The following is a 24,245-nucleotide window of genomic DNA, read 5'->3' as shown; positions in this document are numbered from 1 at the left end:
TGATTATGCAAGAAATATCTGCATGAAACTTTATTTTAAATACTGGATTTTCTTAGATAAATGTGATTTTTTTTTTTGTACCTTACTACTCTGTTTCTCATATATCTGTATGTAAGAAATTCAACAATGTATTCAACATATAATGGATATATTATCTTTCCTTTCCCCTAATATTTGTACTAAGTGTGTATTTTCAAATGTACAAAGTCTACATTTTATTATAAGCCTCCTTTCCATCACTGAAAGAAGATAAGGGACATTCAAACACAAATCTCTAATTTATACATTTAAGAATCTCAGTAGATATTTGGTTTATTAGTATGGTTAGGGAAACAACCATTACTCATTTGACAAATTCACTAACGACCTCTAAAGTATGACCCATGAGAAAACCATGAACCATATAGAAAACAACTGAGACCCTCACATTGTGAGACAGTTATGTACTGCTTCCTATTTCTTTGTTCTTATCCTAAGCAGTGGAGAGGTGTCTACAAAATTTCATTGATATCAGCATTATTTGTAGGGTGGTTAGAAAAATATACTGTGATGTGTTCTTTCTTTACTAGAGCATTGCTAAACTCTAGCTGATAGTGGGTTAGGAGATTCAGCCTGGAACATATTGTGTATCAAGTACGGAAGTCTTTTTACATAACAACTATGTTATCCTATCTAATCACTTCTATGCAGACTAGGTTTTTTATGATTAATTAATTTTTTTTCTATTTATTTATTTATTTATTTATTTTATTTAAGAAAGGATTAATTAACAAAACCATAGGTTAGGAGGGGTACAACTCCACACAATTCCCACCGCCCAATCTCCATATCCCACCCCCTCCCCCGATAGCTTTCCCATTCTCTATCCCTCTGGGAGCATGGACCCAGGGTCATTGTGGGTTGCAGAAGGTAGAAGGTCTGGCTTCTGTAATTGCTTCCTCGCTGAACATGGGCGTTGACTGTTCGGTCCATACTCCCAGTCTGCCTCTCTCTTTCCCTAGTAGGGTGGGTCTCTGGGGAAGCTGAGCTCCAGGACATATTGGTGGGGTCTTCAATCCAGGGAAGTCTGGCCGGCATCCTGATGACACCTGGAACCTGGTGACTGAAAAGAGAGTTAACATACAAAGCCAAACAAATTGTTGAGCAATCATGGACCCAAAGCTTGGAAAAGTGGAGAGGAAATATTAGGGAGGTACTCACTGCAAACTCTAGTGTACTTCTGCTTTCTTACTTTGGTGCCATACTCCAAACTCAGTCAATTTCTGCTTTGCGTTTCTACTTTTTTTTTTTTTTACATGCATAACATTCCCCAGATTCCCATTTAACAATACAACCCCCACTATTTCATTCATCATTTTTCATGGACCTGTATTCTCCCCACCCACCCACCCACCCCAGAGTCTTTTACTTTGGTGTAATACTCCAATTTCATTTCAGGTTCGACTTGTGTTTTCTTTTCTAATCTTGTTTTTCAACTTCGGCCTGAGAGTGAGATCATCCCATATTCATCCTTCTGTTTCTGACTTATTTCACTCAACATGATTTTTTCAAGGTCCATCCAAGATCGGCTGAAAACGGTGAAGTCACCATTTTATACAGCTGAGTAGTATTCTATTGTGTATATATACCACAACTTGCTCAGCCACTCATCTGTTGTTGGACACCTGGGTTGCTTCCAGGTTTTGGCTATTACAAATTGTGCTGCCAAGAACATATGTGTACACAGATCTTTTTGGATGGATGTGTTGGGTTCCTTAGGATATATCCCCAGGAGGGGGATTGCAGGGTTATAGGGTAGGTCCATTTCTAGCCTTCTGAGAGTTCTCCAGACTGTTCTCCACAGAGGTTGGACCAACTGACATTCCCACCAGCAGTGCAGGAGGGTTCCTTTACCCTACACCCTCTCCAGCATTTGCTGCTGTTACCTTTTCTGATGTGTGAATATATTACCCAGAGCCATCTACAAATTTAATGCTATCCCCATCAAGATCCCAACCACATTTTTTAGGAGAATAGAAAAAATGCTACAAATGTTTATCTGGAACCAGAAAAGACCTAGAATTGCCAAAACAATCTTTAGAAAAAAGAACAGAACCGGAGGCATCACACTGCCAGATCTCAAACTGTATTATAGGGCCATTGTCATCAAAACTGCTTGGTACTGGAACATGAACAGACACACTGACCAGTGGAATAGAATTGAGAGCCCAGAAATGAGGCCCCACACGTATGGACATCTAATCTTTGACAAAGGGGCCCAGACTATTATATGGGGGAAGCAGAGTCTCTTCAACAAATGGTGTTGGAAACAATGGGTTGAAACATGCAGAAGAATGAAACTGAATCACTGTATTTCACCAAATACAAAAGTAAATTCCAAGTGGATCAAGGACTTGGATGTTAGACCAGAAACTATCAGATACTTAGAGGAAAATATTGGCAGAACTTTTTTCCGCATAAATTTTAAAGACATTTTCAATGAAACGAATCCAATTACAAAGAAGACTAAGGCAAGTATAAACCTATGGGACTACATCAAATTAAAAAGCTTCTTCACAGCAAAAGAAACCACTACCCAAATCAAGAGACCCCTCACAGAATGGGAGAAGATCTTTACATGCCATACATCAGATAAGAGTTTAATAACCAACATATATAAAGAGCTTGCCAGACTCAACAACAAGACAACAAATAACCCCATCCAAAAATGGGGGGAGGACTTGGACAGAATATTCACCACAGAAGAGATCCAAAAGGCCGAGAAACACATGAAAAAATGCTCCAAGTCTCTGATTGTCAGAGAAATGCAAATCAAGACAACAATGAGATATCACTTTACTCCTGTGAGAATGATTAATTTATTTTTTAATTATCAAAAATATTAGTTTTACATTTTACACTACATTAAACACATGTCTTCTCACATGTTTCTAAAACTAAAGGGCTTTATCATTCCTATTTTAATATAGTGGGGATGATACCATGTCACCTAATGTAGTGGAACTAATGCTTATTTATTGCACTGAATTAGACTCTATAATCATTGATCCCAATGAGAAAATAAATATGTCAATAACTTTCAAAATGTACTCAGACCAGTAGAAAGAGAAGCTACTTCTTTGTTTTATATCATTTTCTGGTATCTGAGTAGAGGTTGTCTTCTAACTCGTTCTAAATTGGCATGTGAAGGGGTAATATATAGTTGGAGTGTAGATATAAAGGGTGTTGTGGAAGCTGAGAGATGATGCTTATTATCTCAAAATAACTGTGAGAGTCAAATATGTTTTTTAAGTAATTATTTGAACTTTGTCATTAACCTTTTAGGAAAATGGCCCAGTGGAAAGAATGGAGAATTCATTTATACATGTAATTTGTCTTGCCTTTCTGACATAATTAGCTGTTACATCTGAGCAAGTCATTTATCTTTTAAATACTTTCTGAGTCTTATTTTTAAAATAAAAGTGTGCCTTGTTTACTTCACAGGTTTCATTCTATGAACTGAAGGCAGCATCAGTGAGAAAATATACATTTAATAAATGTACCATTAGATATATACCTGAATACAGGGCTGTTTCTAGATATAAATTAACAAAGCAAAAGTAATCTCCTAGGTGGATAATATGACTATAATTCAGCCTATCTTCTCTTGTCTCACTCTGACTCTCACAGACTATCTAGAGGGGGAAAATCAGTCAAGAAAATGCTGTCATATTGAATTATTGTTTGACTATATTAATGATATCACATTATCAGTCAGTGTCATCTCTGAAAGTGCAGTGTATGTAGAACTATTCATTTGCGTGTCAGTTAATTAAGAATGACCATGATGTTCTAGACAGGATGGGCGGAACTCCTGTTATGCAGCCAGTGTCAGGAAGGAAGACCTAGTTTTGTTTCTATGATTTAAATTACACTGTCTTTGTAATCAGGTGAAATAATCAAACTTAGGGATGGCTATGTAGCTCACATCAGAGGGCTCCTGCTTTCTATTACTCAACCCAGATTTAAGGCCCTGACATACTACATGGAAATACTTGAGCAGGAGAAGCTTTGGTGCTGGGATGACTTTTCCCTCCTCTGTCTCTATTTGCAAAAGCCTGGCTAGGTAGTGAAGTTTAGGTTTACAAAACAAAAACACAAAGAAATAAACAAACTTTTTTCCATACTTATGTGAAATGATAAGCTTTAAATTGTTTCTTATTAGTTTGACCATGAACCATGGCATTTTTCTTTTGAGATTATTCAAAAATCTTAGTGTCAGTTGTTATGTTAACAATATTCCCACAGGGCCTGGTGGTGCCTTATGTGTAATGGCACATATGCTAATTTTCACACAGACTAGGGTTCAAATTCCCAGCTCCCATCTGCAGAAAAGATGCTTTATAAGTAGTGGAGAAGTACTGAACATGTCTCTTTTTCTCTTTCCACCTCATCAAAATAATAATAATAAAATACTAAAAAATCAAAAGGGAGAAAAAAATCTCCACTGAGCTTGGTGGAATCACACAGTTAACAAGTCCCAGAGATAATCCTAGTGACAAAACTATAAAAAATAGCTTGTTGTAGGACTTGCTTAGAAAATATCTTCAGGGGAGTCGGGCTGTAGCACAGTGGGTTAAACACAGGTGGCACAAAGCACAAGGACCAGCATAAGGATCCCGGTTTGAACCCTGGCTCCCCACCTGCAAGGGAGTCGCTTCACAGGCGGTAAAGCAGGTCTGCAGGTGTCTATCTTTCTCTCCTCCTCTTTGTCTTCCCCTCCTCTCTCCATTTCTCTCTGTCCTATCCAACAACGACAACAACAATAATAACTACAACAATAAAACAACAAGGGTAGCAAAAGTTAATAAATAAATAAAATAAATATTAAAAAAAAAGAAAATATCCTCAGCACAACCAACAGATAAAAACAAAAAAAAAAGTGTTTTTTTATATATGTTGGAAAAAAGTGATCAATTCAACTGAAAGGGCAAACTTGTTGCAAAGTTTAAAGTTTACATTTATACACAGGGCTAAGTCTGTCATTGTCATGATCCTTAAAATCATGTGCACTATTGCTGTCTCTGTGTCTTTCGAAATATTGCTAACTCTTCTAAGTTCTAGGTTGCAGATCAATTTAACATGTTTTTTACCATGGTAGATTTTGCATGGAATCATCTATGCAGTGTTTTACAACACTTTCAGTTGTAAAATTTACATTTTATTCTTTATGTCACTTAGGATTACATTGTCTAAAAAGTGTTTTCCTTTCAACTACTTCAACTATTTTCTACTAAAGTAGTTGTATTTCCCACCATTCATGTTAGCCAGAATTTTAAACACTAGGTTCAAGTACAGTGAGCTCTGCTTTGGGAGTCTGAGTAGACAATAGGCAATGTGCTTGTCTTTCCAAGGACATAGACCCATTTCAAACTCCAGGGGATAGGGCACTGGAGAAAGCTCTGGTGCTGCATCTGTATGTGTAGGTGTAATATTTTCACCCTTTTTCTGTCTCTTTATCTGGATGAAAAAGCAACAAAGAGGGGTGAGATTACCTAAGTGTGGGGTCTCAGTACTGAAAAAGTTAATTAGATGTGCACATATAAATGTGAGTGTCTGTTTCCACTGATTTGCCTGCTGTATAACTGATTAGATGACTTAATAGCATAGTCAAACCCTCACACACTATTTTCATTTTCCAAGAATTTCTTAGATAGTTGGGGGATTTGGGAACATTTTGAAATATTCTATTGCTATAATTTACATATTATTATTATTGTTGTTATTGTTATTTTATTACTTCCAGGGACTTAGTGCCTGCATAATAAACCCACCCTCTCAGCAAACCTTTTTTTCTTCCTTTCCTTTTCCCTCTCTCATCTCCTTCCTCTCCTTCTTTCTTCCTTTTCTTGATAGAGAAAAACTGAGAGTGAAAGGGGAGATAAAGAGAAATGCCTGAAGGTCTAGAAGCCTTGCACACAGCTCCTTGTGCATAAGGTTTGCATTTCAATAGGTGTGCCACTGCCCAAACCCAACATTATTTCACCAAGTATAAGGCACATCCTTGCCATGTCCTTAAAGTGTTCCATATTTTTTTTACCCTTCAATAAAAATTAGCAGTTTACTTCAAATCAATCTATTCCTGTTTATTAAATCAATGTGGATGTGATAGTTTTGTCTTTCTCCGTATTTCAAAAATATTTTTCTGGTGTTTGATATTAATATAACTAAAAGATGTGGTATAGTGAGCTAACCTTAAATAAAACTATTGTAATACATTTATTTATAATTCCGCTTACTATTTTTTGTAGGACATTTTAAGTATGAAATTACTTTCAATAAAAGAATATGTATTTACTTTCTAAATACTTCTAAGAGTAATTTTATATCCTTATTTTACTTGATTTGTCATTCCTAAAATACTTATATATGTATATATATTTTTAACTATGAGGTAGGGAACATGAAGAACAGTGTGCTGCTCAGATCTGAAATGGGTTACTGTAGACAAGCTGATGCTCTAATAGGCTGATATATTTCCCCAGAAAAAAGATATTCTGCAAAATATTGGAGATAATGTGCATTTTTTATTTAGAGATGATTATAATCAACATGTTCTTAACATTTAAGATCATTGTTACTGCTCTCTGAGAAATATGTATCTTAGGAAATGTATTGACCTGAAAAGTGTCTAATGAAGATGCTTTATGGGCCAGGTGTCATGCTAGGCTCTGTAATTGCCTCCCTGAGTGAGATGTAGCTTTCTTGTGTATGCAGAATACACTTTTTGTAGATTAGAAGCAGAAAATAGCATATGCAACGTATTATGTTAACACATAATGGCATATGTTGGTAGCTGGTAGTTGGCATGAAAAACTTCATGTGCAATAGGCAAACGATGACAGAAATCTGCGGAGTTACATATTTAAATACATTTGTGAAGGTAAGACTCATTGGAATAATTTTTTAACCTTCTTTAGTGATTTAATAATGGTTTAAACGATCATAACATTATTAACAGTATGGTACCATACAACATCTATCACCACCTCGACTTACTGACACACACACAACTCTCCTTTCTCCCCATGGATAATCAGCATAGTTTTAACAAAATTTAAGTGACAATTTATCTGCTTTTTTTAAAAAAAAAACAAGTCTCTGTGTTGCATTCTTCATATTGCATAGATAAGCAAGATCATTTAGTAGTTACCTTTCATAAAGATATAGGTCACTTGGTAATAGATACCAACTATAAGAAGGATAAGAAAAGCAAGACAAAACAAAAATATGTAGCAAAGATTAAAAAATACTAGACCCTGGGCCCTGGGCCCTGGGGGAAACTTCATGAATACTGAAGCAGGGCTGCAGGTGTCTCTCTGTCTCTCTCTCTCTCTATCTCCCCCTTACCCCTTCCATTTCTCTCTACCCAATAGAAAATAAAAATATTTAAAGAAGTTACTAGAGAGAAAAAATGACATTTTTTCACTGACTTTTTATGGGGGGGGGGGCACTAATGGTTTACAGTATAGTCTTTAACATATAGGCACAGTCTCTTAAATTCCCTTGACTGGCTTCTAGAAGGTACAACAAGATCCAATGCTCCTTCATCCTGTCTCTTTTTCTCCTTCCTTTGTTTTGGTACAATAAACCACACCCAGTCCAAGTTTCACCTTACTGTCCTTTATCCTTAAACTCTACCTGTAAGTGAGATCATCCTGTATAAGTTTTTCCTCTTTCTGGCTTATCTCACCCAACATGATGCCTTCAAGTTCTGGCCATGATGTTGCAAAGAAGGTGACCTATCATTTTTGACAGATGCACAGTACTCCACATTTATATGTACTACAACTTCCTTAGCCATTTATCTGTCATTGGTCATCTGGGTTGCTTCCATGTTTGGGGTTTTGAAGACTGTGCTTCTGTGAATATTGGTATACAATGATTTTTTTGGATAGATGTTTTTGTTTTACTTGGGTAAATCCCTAAGAGAGAGATTGCTGGGTCATAAGGAAGGTGCATTTCTAGAGTTCTGATAAATCTGATTTTCCTAGAGTGTGAATGAACTTACATTCTCACCAGCAATGTCAGAACATCTCCTACAGACTCTCCAGTAGTTGATATTTGTCTTTTCGAATGTGTGACATTTTCACCACTGTAAAGTGATATCTCATTGCTATTTTTATTTGCATTTCCCTGATCATCAGTGACTTTGAGGATTTTTTTCATATGTTCCTTTTCATATATCTTTGGATACCCTATGCATTTTCTGTCTCCAGACAACCTTTTGTATATTGTGTAAATTACATCATTTTAAAATACACAGTTTGAATGTGCTCTACATAAATATATATATATATATATATATTACATAAATACATATATAAATAGAACTAAAAGAGCCTTTTGAAAACTTCTTTTCTCATCATTCTTTACTTAAAAGTATCTGTCATTTCTTCTTCCTCTTTCACAGTTTAAGGTTGTCTCCTATTTCTTCATATATGTATCTGTGATTTGATAGTGATTTAGAGACTATAAGATAATGTTTATATTTCGCATACATATGCATATCCAGTAAATAAAGGAAGGAAGCTGCTGGTGTACACAACATATAGGAGAACCTCTTTGTGAGATGTACACCATATGCCTGCCACTCCAGACAATACCAACAGTATGCTGATATTTATCTCTCATCCGTAAGACATAAGGGAGCTATGGGTTTCAGCATCTGATTTTGAAACTTACCACTGTTTTACAAGTCTTCAATCTCTTGAAGTGTTTCTTCATTTTTCTTAAAGCTCTTTTCTCCTACTTTGAAGTCAAAGTGTGTGGTCATTTTGTCTACTAGGTCTCATCTTCTCTCTTCTACCTGTGTAGGTCTACTTCCTTGACTTGCTATTTGAGACTGGAATGCATTTAGTGTGCCTGTCACACCCTGTACCTCTGTTTTCAAGGGTTTTTTTTAAAATTTTCCTATCAAGTGATTCTTTGAAGTTATGGATTTTTTTTCTTAATCCATTTCTCTAGATTTAATTAGGAGCTTTATATTTCATCAGATTTCTTGACAATGCATTCCCTAGTTTCTATCTCTGATTATAGCTCTTCTGGGTGTTCATTATTGGATAGCGATAATGAAATACCTTTAGTTGGCAGAACTTGTTTTCTCCTAGTTTTACTGCTCTGTTTTGGTTTCAGTTGTTGACTAACAGATTGTGCTGTGTTCTATTTTATATATGAGCTGCAGCAAGGAAGGGACTACCTCTCTTCTTTAACACTCTTCCTTCCCCTGCTGCAACTCACATACAAAGCAGAACCCAGCACCATCCAATGTCCCTTAAACAGAGCCTTAGTCTAGTGTGTATGTGTGTGTGTGTGGGGGTGTGGGGGGTGGATTCCAGACATCTTTTTTCCCCCAGACTTATTCTTAAAAGTGGGAAATTTGTTGTGAGATCAAAGCCACTTTCTCAACTTCAAGATGGTCTGACCTCATTCTTATTCACCAGGGACTCACTCCATGGCAGTTGGAACACCTTACAGTTTGGCCATCTTCATGGTTTCCGTAAAGCTGGAGAGTTCAGTTCCCTGGAACCCCTGTCCTGGGTGGTCCCCTGGGATTCACCCAGGAACATGTGGTTTCTATAGCTCTAAACAGTACTCCCATACTCTGTCTCATTTATTATCATTATTGATAATTCCCACCACCAGAGTTCTGCTCCTATGATCCTATCCATCCTCCCCCCCGTTGGAAGCTTTCTATTATTTATCCCTCTGGGAACATGGACCCAGGATCATTATGGGGTGCAAAAGGTGGAAGGTTTGGCTTCTGCAATTGCTTCTCCACTGGACATGGGCATTGGCAGGTCCATCCATACTCCCAGCCTGTTTCTATCTTTCCTAGTGGGGTAGGGCTCTGAAGATGTGGGGTTCCAGGTCACATTGGTGAGGTTGTCAGCCCAGTGAAGTCAGACTGCCATTATAATATCATCTGCAGCTTGGTGGCTGAAAATCATTAAAATACAAAACAGAAAAAATTGTTTAATAACCAGGAATCTAAAGGTAAGAATAGAGCAGATGAGATTTGGGGTCTCCATTTTGGAAAACGCTAGGGACTCTATTTTGTTATATTCCAAAATATAATATGACTGTACTAAATTTGCCTGAGCCTGACAGTTAACATGAAGGTGAGCTAAAGGCATTGTCTGGGGAGATGGTATCAGCGAAGAAGCAGCTACACAAGCCAGGCCTTCCACCTTCTGCACCCCTAATGACCCTACCGCCTAGCCCCTGGATTCACTAATTTTTACTTATTTTTCTTCCAAGTTTGTGCAAGATTAAAAATATATGTATGTATTTCTGAGACATGCTTACTATAGTCAACACTTTATATATTTTTACTTCTCTTAATGTTTCTTGCACTTATCTTGATAATAGCTTTTAGAGAAATTGACTTATTTAATTAATTAATTTGTTTTTTAATTTTATTGGGACGTTAGTAGTTTACAGCACAAGAGCAAAAATTTCCAGCAAAATACTCTCACCCAATCTAGGGCTACCCCCCCACACACACACACACACACACACCAGCCTCTTACTTCATTCCCTCCTCAGAATCCCTTGCTTTAGTGTAGTACACCACCACCCCGATCCAAATTTTACCCTGTGTTTTCTCTGACTCCCTAGTTCAACCTATATGTGAGGTCCTCTAATACTCATCCATATCTTACTAATTCTTCTCATCCAATATTTTTTCTTCAGATTCCACCCTAGATGAGGAAGAGACAGGGATTTTAGACTTTCTGGTCTAATAGCTATGTCTTTGATAGTTGGTTTTGGCTTACCATAATTGGTTATATAGCATTGTACATTTTGTCCTCTGTTTCCCCAATGTATTTGCTTTCTTTTTTTGCTCTTGTTTTTGATCTTGTTACTGGCTCCATCCTACCACTGATCAGCTTATAGAGCGTTGGAGTTCCTCTACTTCTTTTCATGTAGGACTCTCTATAAGAATTTTTATAAATCAGGATTATTGGTAGTTAACTCCTTTTACTTCTGTATGTTTGGGAAGATTTTAGTTTTTGTTTTTCTCCTTATATTTAAAGGATAATTTGGTAGAATCGACTCTTCGTGGTTTGAAATTTTTATCTTTTAATACTGTGAATATGTAATTCCACTCCCTTCTTGGCTTTAGGGTTTGGGATGAGAAATCTAATAAAAGCATGATGGTTCTATCTCTGTCTGTCGGATTCTTCCTTTCTGTAAAAATCTGCAATATGATTACCTTGTCCTCGATTTACTATGATGTATCCTGGTGTGGACCATCTTGGGATCCAGGAATTTGGGGATTAAATCAGCTTCCTGAATGTCCATGATTTGAACATTGCTCAGGTGTGGAAATTTTTCTTTTACGATTTCTTTTAATATGTTGTCTGGTCTCTTCTCTTCTCTTCATCTTCAGGTATCCATATAACCCTCACAGTCACAGTTTTTCTCATGTAGTCTGCCATCTCACAGATAATTGCTTCATTTTTTATTAACATTTCCTCTCCAACAGTTTTGCACTAAGAAATATGGTGTTTTAAGCTTCTAGCCTTGATGTTCTCTCAAGCTGACTTATCCTACATACAAGGCCTTTTATATAAGCTTTAAGTCCATCCAAAGTGTTTTTCATATCCTGTGACTTTATTTGGAGTTTTCTTAGTGAATCTTATAGCTCTTTGAAGAAATTATGTCTGTGATTCTTGATTTGTGTTTGTATGTTATGGTTAAAATATTGTATTCCCTTCATAATAACGTTCTGAATTCAAACTCAGACATTTTTTTCCAAATGTTTGTGAGTTTTAACAATTGGACTTCCCTGCATGTTTTAGCTAGAGTGATTCCTGCTGTTCAATCAGCAAGTGGTCCTTACACTAGCAGACTGCACAGTTTGTTTCCAACCAGGTTCTGTTGAATCCTAGCTAAAGATGCATTTTTTTTTCTTGAAAGTTTGTCCTGTGCTCCTTACCATGCATTCCTGCACCAACCTGTGTCTCAGTGAATTCCTTCAAATGTGAGATTCTGGGTGTTTTATATATTTTTTCCTATTGCTTCATATAACTCCTCTCAGGCATAATCTTTTGGGTGTTTCTATTCTGTGGGCATACTCTCTGCAACTCTACTGAAATTAACTTATTATTATATTATTTTTATTTTTATTTCAGGTCCAAGTTCTTCGGAATGCTGGGGAAGAAGTAACGCTAACAGTGTCATTTTTAAAAAGAGCACCTGCTTTCCTCAAACTCCCACTGAATGAAGATTGTGCATGTAAGCATTTATGAATAGGTAAAATGCTCATGCTATCCTATTTACTTTCTAAACCATTATTTCTTGAAAGTAGTTGGAGTTTCTTTGTAAAATTGGAATTTCTTTCTCTGTACAAACAATTATTATTACAAAGCATTCTATTAACCTTTGCAAAATGTGAACAGGTGATATTTTTATCTCAGAATGTATTCACCTCATTTACAATTATTTATAGCCTATAATTTGAAAAGCATTGTTCATTTTTTTCAATGAGTGTCATATATGTTTTGTGTCTCAGTAAATTGTATTTATAATACTCGATGAATGTAATTTAACTAGGAAATGATAAACTTATTTGACTGGTGGGTTTTCTAAAAAGCACTCATGTTGAAGTGGTTCTCATAAGAATAGGGAGATTGAAAGAAACACTAAGCTATATGAAAATGTATTTCATTAGAGCTACTTTAAAATTATGCATCAACTTTTGCATTGTGAATAAAACATGAGATATTTAACACTTTAGCAAACTTAAAGAAAACATTTTAATGGAGACATCATAGGAATGCTATGAAATGCAGTATCGATTATGATAACCACACACTTGTCTTTATTCTGCCCTCTTTCAAATAACAGAACCAATGTTATATGCTCTTTGCCTCTCCTTTATAAATAACACTTACCAAGAACAACTTTTGATTTATTTTCCTATCATAATTGATACAGCATAATATATGCTTAATTTAGAACTTTTCACAATGCAATTGTTCTGCATTTTTGTTTCTTATCATAATTGATATAGCATAAGAGATGCTTAATTTAGAACTTTTCACAATGGAATAGTTCTGCATTACTATTTTTTATTGATTTAATAGCGATACACAAGATCATAGGATTAGAAGGGTACATTTCCACACAATTCCCACCACCAAAGTTCCCTCTCCCATCCCTCCCATTGGAAACTTTCCTATTCTTTATCCCTTTGGGAGCATGGACCCAAGATCATTATGGGGTGCAGATGATGGAAGGTCTGGCTTCTGTAGTTGAATTTCTGCTGGACATGGGCATTGGCAGGGCCATCCATACCCCTAGCCTGTTTCTATCTTTCCCTAGTGGTGCAGGACTTTGGAGAGATGGGGTTCCAGGTCGTCTGTCCAGGGAAGTCAGGTTGGTGTCATTGTAGCATCTCCAACTTGTTGACTGAAATACTATTTTTACTTTTATTGATAAAAGGGTTACAGCTGAGGCTTAGTGTCTACACTATGAATGTAATGCTCCTGGAAGCCATTCTTTTCCTTTCTGCTCTTACCTCTTTTTTTTTTTTATTTTTTTAAAAATTTGCTTCTCCCCCTTTTGTTGCCCTTGTTCATTTTTTATTGTCGTTGTAGTTTTTATTGTCGTTGTTGTTGTTGGATAGGACAGAGAGGAATAGAGAGGGGAAGGGAAAATAGGGGAGAGAAAGTCACCTACAGACCTGCTTCATTGCCTGTGAAGTGACTCCCTGGCAGGTGGAGAGCTGGGGACTCTAACTGATCATGCCACACACACTTAATCTTCTGTGCTTCCACCTGACACCCCCTCTTTCTTTTCTTATTTCATTTCTTCCTTCCTCTTTGCCTCCCTTCCTCCACCTTCCTTTCTATCTTTCTTTATTCTTGATAGGACAGAGGGATTGAGAGGGAGGGGGAGAGATAGAAGGAAAAAGGAGAAAGACACCTGAAGCACTGCTTTACTATTCCTAAACTTTCTCCCTGTATGTGGGGACTGGGGACTTGAACCTGTGTCTTTGAGCATGGTAATGTCTTGCTCAACCAGGTGTACCTGCCACTTCCTGGTATGTAGTACTATTAATCTGCCTTCTCTCCTTATGAACAACCACATCTAAAATATTCAGTAGAAAATATATATACATATATTTAATATTCCATTATATTGAATATAGATAGGCTCAAATTAATGTGTATATAACAGAAGCTTCCAGAATTCCATATTACAAGTAAAGCTTATATGAACAGTCTGATGGGACTTTTAGAATTCTCAGAAATTCATAGCACTGCTATAAATGCCTAGGAATGGAATTAATTAAGAATTAATTAATTAATTAAGAATAAATGTATTACTAACTTAACAAACCACAAAGCATATATCTAAAACTTAAAGATATGCAGTGACTTGCCATTATCTTGCTCCAGCAGTGTTTGAATTTGTGGTTACCCTAAATTTCTTCTAGCACTTAATAGTAATTAATTAGTCATTCTGTCCAGCATGTAATGGTAGCTTTTCTTGAAGAATAATGATGATTTGCTTTTATTATGTGCTGTTCTACATAGTTTATTGATCCTTTGTATATTTTATTTTGTGATGTGTCTGCTGGAAACTGTCCTCCACTTTTCCATTGTGATAATTTTATATTATCATTTTGCAAAAGTTTAATCTCTATAGAAGTCCACTGCCAGTTATATGTATTTAAAATCCATATCTCAGTTATACAAATTTAAAATATATATCTCAGTCTATATGTATTATTTTAACCAAATCAAAGTATCTTTGATTTGCAGGAATTTTAAAATTTGATGAAATATCTCTCTCTCTCTTTTGATAAGGGTTATTGCCAGCATTATGAATCCACTGCTGTCCCCAATGATCTTTTTTCTGGTTTTTTGTTTGTTTGTTTTTGACAGGATAAACAGAAATTGAGAGGGGTAGGGAGAGGTGGAGAGAGAGAGAGAGTGGAGCTGGTGGCACACCTGGTTGAACATATGTGTTACAATGCAAGGACTGGGCCCATTCTGAGTTCTTGGTCACCTCCACTTGCAGGGGGAAATCTTTGTGAGTGGTTGAGCAGTGCTTCAGGTGTCTCTCTGTCTCTCTCCCTTTCTACCTCCTCCTTCTCTCGTGCTTGATTTCTGGCTGTCTCTATTCAATAATAAATAAAGATTAAAAAAACTTAACACCCCTCCCCCAGTGTAGAGTGAGTCTCCAATCCTGGTTCTTGTGCATTGTGGTATATGAATTTAACTGGGTACACTATCACTTGCCCCCACCCCACCCCCCGAGGAAATCTTACTTAATCTTATGTTGGTGCTGTTTTTATTGTATAAAATCATTGCTCTGTGTATCTTCTATAAGAAATAGCTGTCTACTTCCAGGGACTGAAAGTTATTGCCCTATTTTTTTCCTAGAATTTTTATTCTTTTTGTTGTTGTTGTTTAGAAGTTTCATAGAATTTACATTATGTGTAAATTTCTAATTTATTTTAAAATGTTTATGTTTTTGTTTTTGAGGTAGGAATCAAGTACTAAAAATGATTTTCTAATTTCCTTTGATTAATGCATCTGTTTTTCACCAAAACTACATTGTTCATTACTGATTGTAAAATTGTGATGTTATTAAAATGTGATTGGGATGGATACTCTTTTAAAATATTTTTATTTATTTATTTTTATCATTGGGTAGAGACAGAAGTTGACAGGGGTTTGGGGAGAAGGAGAGAGACAGAGAGAGACATTTGCACCTCTGCTTCACCACTCGTGAAGCTTTCCTCCTGCAAGTAGAGACCAGGGGCTTGAACCTAGGGCCTTGTGCACTATAATATGTGTGCTTAACCAGTTGTACCACCTCCTGGCCCCTGTTAGGATAGATTATTTAATCTTGGAATTTTTCAAGTTAGTTTGGCTAATCAAGTCCATTTGTTGTACTTACTAATGACTTTTTGAATGGCATATCAATTTCTATTTATTTTGCTGCAAAATCAAGTTTGCATTTTTAGGGTAAGAGGTTATGTTATATAGTTATGGTGTGTGTGTGTGTGTGTGTGTGTGTGTATGTGTATGTGTGTATGTGTGTGTGATATATATAGAGAGGGAGAGAGATAGGATTAACTTCAATTTGCTTATTTGATTTAGTTATTAGTTGAACTTTTTGTTTGAGGAAATGTTTTAAGAATGTAGTCAAGTGTATATATGAGTAAGATCGTCCCATATTTGTCTATTTCTCTTTATTTGACTGAGCATGTTCCCCTCATATTTCATCTATGTTATAGCAAAAGACAAATTTTATCTCTTTTCAAAGCTGAGCAATATCTCACTGTTGATGTATTCCACATCTTCTCTACCCACTCTTAAGTGGTTATTATTTCCAGTTCTTGACTATTATGAGTAGTGCTTTACTGAGCATATGTGTACGTATATATTTTAATTGCTTTTTTGTTTTGGATAGATGTGTTGGAGAGGAATTGCCAGATCATATGGTGGATCTGTTTTTTAAATTTTTTTGAGAAATCTCCACACTATTTTCCACAGAGGTTGGGCCACTTTAAATTCCCACCAAGAGAGTATTAGAGTTTATTTTTTTATACATTCTCACCAGTGACTTGTTTCCAGTTTTTTTTTATATAGGCGCTTGTCACTGGTGTGAAATGGTTTCTTATTGTGGTTTTTACTCATTATCATTAAAAAATATTGATTTATTTATTCCCTTTTGTTGTCTTTGTTGTTGTTTTATTATTGTAGTTATTATTGCTGTTGTTATTGTTGTCATCATTGTTGGATAGGAGAGAAATGGAGAGAGGAGCAGAAGACAGAGAGAGGGAGAGAAAGATAGACACCTGCAGACCAGCTTCACCACCTGTGAAGTGACTTCCCTGCAGGTGGGGATCGGGGACTTGAACCGGGATCCTTATGCCAGTCCTTGCACTTTGCACCACATATGCATAATCCACTGCCTACTGCCCAACTCCCAGTCATTATCATTTTACTTTATTGCTTTTATTAATGTCTTCTCCCACTTTTGTGTTTTATTGCTATCTCATTTTGCCATCATTATGTCCACAATTATTCTGCATTATTGTTTCTCAGCTTGGTTAGGGATTTGTGTTAATTTCCTCTTTTTATTTTTAAAGGTTTTTAAAATATTTATTTATATTATTCATTTATTTGATAGATTAAGGGACAAACTGAGTAGAAGGAGGGAGAGAGAGGGGTGGAAATAAAAGAGAGAGTGAAAGAGAGACACGTGTAGCCCTACTTCACTACTCATGAAGCTTTCCCCTGCAGGAAAAAGAGAGAGAGAGAGAGAGAGAGAGAGGGGGGCGCACTTGTAGCACTGCTTCAGTGTTCATTAAATATTCCCCTTGCAGATGGGGGCTGGGGGCTGGGGGCTGGGGGCTGGAACCTACATTCTTGTGCATTGTGGAATTCACACTCTAAACAGCTGCACTACCATGAGACTCTTATTTTTTTTCTTTTCGTGTACAATTTTTTTTTTTTAAATTCAGGTCTGATAGTGCTAACTCTATTAACTTTGTTTGAGGAAGTTTTTCTTTTCCTCTAAACTACCTGCATGATAATTTTTCAGGATGATGTGTTCTTGAGTGGATTTCTTTATCTTTTATCACTTTGACTTTTGATAAGTTAAAATGAAATATGACACTGTAAGTTGTTTTGCCTTCAGAAATTGTTACTCATCTTACTGAATATCTATGACTAGGTTTTTGCTAACATTTCGAAAGTTCTTAGATAATATTTATTTGAATATAGACTCTTCTTTAGCTATTTTCTTTCTTTCTTCACCAAATAGACCCACCCACAACCTTTATTTTTACTCATCCAACTATGTCTAATATTTCTCATTTAGTTGCTTCATTTTCCTCGATACATTCCTTCTTTCTCTTTAATTCAAGAAATTATGATTAATTATTATTCAGTTTCTGATATTCATTCCTAAAGATTGAGTTTCTTTTTTTTTAATTTTTTATTTAAGAAAGGATTAATGAACAAAAACATAAGGTAGGAGGGGTACAACTCCACACAATTCCCACCACCCAATACCAATAAACACAACCTCCCATGATAGCTTTCCCATTCTCTAGCCCTCTGGGAGCATGGACCCAGGATCGTTGAGGGTTGCAGAAGGTAGAAGGTCTGGCTTCTGTAATTGCTTCCCCGCTGAACATGGGCGTTGACTGGTCGGTCCATACTCCCAGTCTGCCTCTCTCTTTCCCTAGTAAGGTGAGTCTCTGGGGAAGCTGAGCTCCAGGACACATTGGTGGGGTCTTCAATCCAGGGAAGCCTGGCCAGCATCCTGGTGGCATCTGGAACCTGGTGATTGAAAAGAGAGTTAACATATGAAGCCAAACAATTTGTTGAGCAATCATGGATCCCAAGTTTGGAATAGTGGAGAGGAAGTGTTAGGGAGGTACTCACTGCAAACTCTAGTGTACTTCTGCTTTCAGGTCTATACTTTGCAGTAGTTTATGGATACGTGTGCACATAAGCTCTCTCTCACAGAAACTGGTGTATATCTAGGTTTTGGGACTTTGTTAGAAAGTGAACCACCTGAGATGAAATTAGAGTGTACTATAAAAGGAAAGTTCTCACCCGAGTAATGAAGCTGAAGGGTTGTCATTCCACACGTGAAGTCTCTGGATACAGTCTGAGGTGAAGCATGTTGAGGTGGCAATCATTGCGTTGGTTAGGTTGTGATCGGCGGATGCAATATTATTTGGTTTGGATTGGGAGATGCATATGGGAAAGTGCGCCCTATCCAAGGGTTCCAGGACTTGGGGGAGTAGGGGCTCTATAGTGGAGATGTGAGGTTCCTGCTGTCTTAGGGTTCAAAAAGACAAACGATAGTCAATATTATCATCACATTATTTGTTAATTGGGTTAACTTTGAAAAGTCCCTTTGTTATGGCTTGCTGTACAGTATCCAGTATCTTGTATATAGCTGTGCTATTGGATGCTTCTAATCTACTTGGTCTAGGCTTTTGAGAGAATCCGCATATCAAATACATAGCCTATATATTAAAAAGATTCAGTTTGTCTTTTGAGAAACTTTGAGACATACAATTGATTTCCCCCCTCTCATGTTAATTAACTACTGATTTATATGTCTACATTTTGCTAGGAGTGTACATAAACACCATTCCCACCACCAAAGGACTGTGACCCATCCCTCCTGCCCACTCCCACCCCCCACTGGCCCAGGAAGCTGCATGTCTACCCCTCACCACTGGGTTTTTACTTTGGTGCCCTACTTACAATTTGATCAGGTCCTGCTTTTAGTTTCCCTTTCAGATCTTCTAGGTCAGCTTCTGTTGATGAGTGGGATCATCCCATACTCATCTTTATCTTTCTGACTTAGTTCACTTAACATAATTCCTTCTAGCTCTGTCCAAGATGGGTCAGAGAAGGTGGGCTCATTGTTTTTGATAGCTGCATAGTATTCCATTGTGTATATATACCACAGCTTTCTCAGCCACTCATCTGTTGTTGGGAACCTGGGTTGCTTCCAGGTTGTAGCTATTATGAATTGTGCTGCTATGAACATAGGAGTACACACCTCTTTTTGGTTGGGTGTTATGGAGTCCTTGGGGTATAACCCCAGGAGAGGAATTACTGGATCATATGGAAGGTCCATGTCTAGCCTTCTGAGAGTTTTCCAGACTGCTCTCCACAGAGGCTGTACCAATTTACATTCCCACCAGCAATGTAAAAGGGTTCCTCTGTCCCCACATCCTCTCCAGCATTTGTTGCTGCTGTCCTTTTTGATGTATGCCATTCTTACAGGAGTGAGGTGGTATCTTAGTGTTGTCTTAATTTGCATTTCTCTGACAATCAGTGACCTAGAGCAGTTTTTCATATGTTTGTTAGCCTTTTGGATCTCCTCTCAGTTGAATGTTTTGTTCATTTCCTCTGCCCATTTTTGGATGGGGTCATTTGCTTTTTTGGTGCTAAGTTTGCTGAATCCCACTTGGTCATTATGAACAATCTTTTTGATATGTTGCTGTATCCGGTTGGCCAAGATCTTGTTTAATATTTTGGCATCTATGTTCATCAGAGATATTGGTCTATAGTTTTCCTTTTTTGTTCTGTCCCTATCAGCTTTTGGTGTCAGGGTGATGTTGGCTTCATAAAAGGTGGAAGGGAGTATTCCTGTTTCTTCAATCTTATGGAATAGCTTAAGAAGAATGGGTACTAACTGTTTCCTGAAAGTTTTGTAGAATTTATTTGTGAAGCCATCTGGTCCAGGACTTTTGTTGTTGGGGAGATTCTTAATAACGGTTTCAATTTCTTTGTCTGTGATTGGTGCATTTAGATTTTGTAGTTCTTCTTGGTTCAGTTTTGGAAGTGCATAGGTTTCTAGGAATTGTTCCATTTCTTCCAGATTCTCTAGCTTGGTGGCATATAGTTCTTTATAGAAGTTTCACAGGATACTCTAGATTTCTGTGGTGTCAATTGTGATATCTCCTACATTGTTTACAATTCTATTAATTTGAGTCTTCTCTCTTTTTTGTTTGGTGAATCTGGCTAGGGGTTTGTCAATTTTGTTTAATCTTTCAAAGAACCAACATTTGGCTTCATTGATCTTTTGTATGGTTCTTTTATTTTCGATGTTGTTTATTTCTGCTCTAACTTTAGTGATTTCTGTCCTTCTGATTGCTTTAGGGTTCCTTTGTTCCTCTTCCTCTAAGTCCTTGAGGTGTGCAGTAAGGTCGTTCATTTGGGCTTCTTCTTGGGGTTTAACATGTGATTTTATGGCTATAAGTTTCCCTCTCAGTACTGCTTTAGCTGTGTCCCAAATATTTTGATAGGTTGTGTCTTCATTTTCATTAGTTTCCAGGAACATTTGAATTTCCTGTTTGAGTATGTCTCTGACCCAGTGGTTCTTAAGGAGCATGTTTTTTAGTTTCCAAATTCTATGTCTTTTAATAATTTTCCGTTTGTTGTTAAATGTTAGTTTTACTCCACTGTGGTCTGAGAAGATACTTGGGATGATTTCAATGCTCTTGAATTTATTGATGCTGTCTTTGTGGCCTAACATTTGGTCTATCCTTGAGTATGTGTTATGTGGATTTGAAAAGAAGGTGTATTCCAGTTTTTTGGGGTGAAGGACTCTGAAAATGTCTAAGAGGTCTAGTCTGTCAATCTCTTCATTCAATTCTCTTGTATCTTTGTTGGTTCTCTGCTTTGTTGATCTGTCTAAGTGTGAGAGTGGGGTATTGAAGTCTCCCACTATTATTGTATTACTATTGATGTATTTTTGAAATTCTTTCAGTAGATGCTTAATGTATTTAGATGGTCCCTCGTTGGGTGCATAGATGTTAATAATTGTTAAGTCTTCTTGGCTGATTGATCCTCTAATCATTATGTAATGCCCTTGCCTATCTTTTATTACTTTATTTAATTTAAAATCTATTGTGTCTGATATGAGAATGGCTGTTCCTGCCCTTTTTTGTGGACCGTTAGCCTGTATGATAGTTTTCCATCCTTTCACTTTAAGTCTGTGTTTATCTTGTTGTGACAGATGGGATTCTTGCAAGCAGCATATGGTTGGGTTATGTTTTCTGATCCATACCCCCCACCCTGTGCCTTTTGATGGGTGAGTTTAAGCCATTGACATTTATTGATATTATGGATTTATTGTAGTGCCATTATTCAAAAAAATTTGTTTGCTCTGATATATTGCAAGTATTATAGTGTTGTTCTTGTTTATAAGAGGTCTTTTAGTACCTCTTTCAGGGCCGGCTTGGTGATGGTTGCCTCCTTCAACTGTTGTTTGTCTAAGAAGGTTTTGATCCCTCCATCTAGCTTGAATGAAAGTCTAGCAGGATATATTATCCTTGGTTGAAACCCTTTTTTCATTCAGGGATCGATAGATATCTTGCCACTCCCTTCTGGCTTTTAGATTTTGAGTGGAGAAGTCTGCAGATAATCTTATGGGTTTTCCCTTATATGTGACTTTTTGTTTCTCTCTTGCAGCCTTTAGGATCCTTTCTTTATCCTTACTTCTTCTCATTGTGACTATGATGTGTCTTGGTGTCTTCAGGTCTGGGTTGATTCTGTTTGGTACTCTCTGGGCCTCTTGCACCTTGATATCCTTTCTGTTATTCAGGTCTGGGAAGTTTTCTTCTATTATTTCTTCTAGAATGTTTGCTTCCCCTTCCTCTCTTTCTTCCTCTGGCAGGCCAATTATACGAATGTTACTTCTTTTGAGATCATCCCATATGTCTCTGTTGTTGTTTTCAGTGTCTCTCAATCTCTTTTTAAGCTCTTTCACCTCTTTTTTAGTTTTCTCTAACTCATCCTCTGTCTGACTAATTCTGTTTTCTGCTTCTGTTAGTCTGCTTTCCCTTGCCTCAGCTTCTTTCTTCATTACAGCTATTTCAGCTTTCAGTTCTCTCATTGCCTCAAGATAATCAGTATTTTCCCTGGGGGTCTCAACTGTTGTTTCCCTAATACTGCCATTCCTTTCCTCCAATGTTGTTTTCATTTCTGTGATTAATAAGTTTATTATTGCTTGCATACTTTTCTTATCTATGGTTACTTCTGGCTGATTTGTAGTTTCTTCTGGGCTCTTGTCTTCATTCATTGGAGTAGCAGTTTTATTTGTTTTTAATCTACCCATTTTTTTATTTATGTGTTTCTCTTTTTTTATGCTCTGTTGTTCCTCAGTTGTTGTGTCTTGAGTACAAGTAACACTGTACTAAATACCTTTATGACAATTGCACTCACCAACCTCCGGAATTACAGTAGCAACTGAAGTAAGTATTGAAGTAGTTTAATCGTTACCAGTTAGCCAAACAATTTCTCCAGTCCATGAAAATTTAGTAACCAAATCCCAGTGAAGAAAGAGAAAGAAAGAGAGGATAGCAAGAATAGACAGTTATGCAAATCTACTATCCACTGTATATTCTAGGGGTAACAAGACGGGAAAGGGTACTAGAGCAGAGATACACACATAGAGAGTCCACTCTGAGTCAGATTTCTTCCCCAAAGTAATTCACAAATTCAGAAAGGCAAAGAAGAAAGAAGTGTATGACAAGATTAAAAAAAGAGAGAGAGAGACAAGAGAGAGAAAAGGGAGAAGATAAGAAAAAGAGTTGTAATTAAAGAGCAGTGCAAGGAACTTCTCAAATGTGTATCAGTGAATTAAAAAAAAAAAAAAAAACCACCCTGTTTGGTGGTATGGGGTATCCTGCTAGGAGCTGGTGCTCAGGGACTGCTTATGGGGGGGGGGGAAGGATGTATCCTTGAAAATTAAAAGGAAGAAAAAAGAATTTTTTTCCCCTATTCTAATTCTTAACCCAAATTAAGTTATAGTCATCTCTTTGTCACCGCTATGACACCTTATTGGCTGGCCTCCTAAAGGCAGAAAATCCTATTGTTTCCAGGGAATGTGTTTGGAGCTCAGAGGCTAGCAGCTTCTCCATCTGCCATCTTCCGGGAAACCCCCCCTCCATACTTTTTTAATGGATTTCTCGAAAATGAAAACTAGCTCCAAGTCCTTTGATCCAATGAGAGCCATACTCAAGAAGTCTTTGGATCCACCCTCAGGGTCGCTGTGGTCCCTGGAGACTCCCAAGAGAAAGCCCCTGAGCTATAGTGCTCTTTCTGGGTCCTCTGCCTGCCACCCAGCAGCGCTCTGCAACCGGCAGAGGAGCTGCCTTCCTGGGCGGAGGACAATGCCCGGCGCACCCGCCTTGCCCAGTGCCGCTTGGGAAGTCTGGAGCCCCGCTAGTCCGTGTCACCTTTACTCTAATTCTTAACCCAAATTAAATTATAATCACCTCTTTGATGTCACCCCTTATTGACAGGCCTGCTAAAGGCAGAAAATCCTACCGTTTCCAGAAGATGTGATCAGAGAACACGCTGTCAGCAGCTTCTCAGTCTGCCATCTTCCCCTCCCTCCACATCAAGATTGAGTTTCTTAATATCTCCATGATAGCATGTATTTTATTCAACATGAAATTCGTCTCTAGAATCTATTTGGAATTCTTATTTAATCATCTGTCCTTTAGTGAAGAATTTTTTGTCCCCTTGTATCTCATTTAAAAAAAAATCTTCTTAAACGTTATTGTTTTGGGTTGAAATTTTATATCTTCTTGAAAAATCATGATTTTATTTATTCATTTATTTGCCACTAGGCTTAGTCCTAGGGCTTGGTGACTACCCTGTGAATCCATTTTTTTTTCTTTTTGCATTATA

At 37.1% G+C, this 24,245-nt stretch overlaps 1 protein-coding gene across 2 annotated transcripts in view; it reads left to right on the top strand.

Moving 5' to 3' along the window:
- The window catches only part of SNTG1 (syntrophin gamma 1), a 333,984-nt gene that overhangs the window by 110,611 nt on the left and 199,128 nt on the right, over positions 1 to 24,245 (top strand). For both annotated transcript variants that reach the window (XM_060198528.1, XM_060198531.1), the window contains one exon: positions 12,180 to 12,282. In XM_060198528.1, the coding sequence (XP_060054511.1) occupies positions 12,180 to 12,282 (103 nt within the window). The remainder of the gene's footprint in view (positions 1 to 12,179; positions 12,283 to 24,245) is intronic.

This window comes from Erinaceus europaeus, chromosome 1, assembly GCF_950295315.1.
Source record: "Erinaceus europaeus chromosome 1, mEriEur2.1, whole genome shotgun sequence".
NCBI classification, from domain to species: Eukaryota; Metazoa; Chordata; class Mammalia; order Eulipotyphla; family Erinaceidae; genus Erinaceus; species Erinaceus europaeus.
This window is presented reverse-complemented; position numbering and strand designations above follow the sequence as displayed.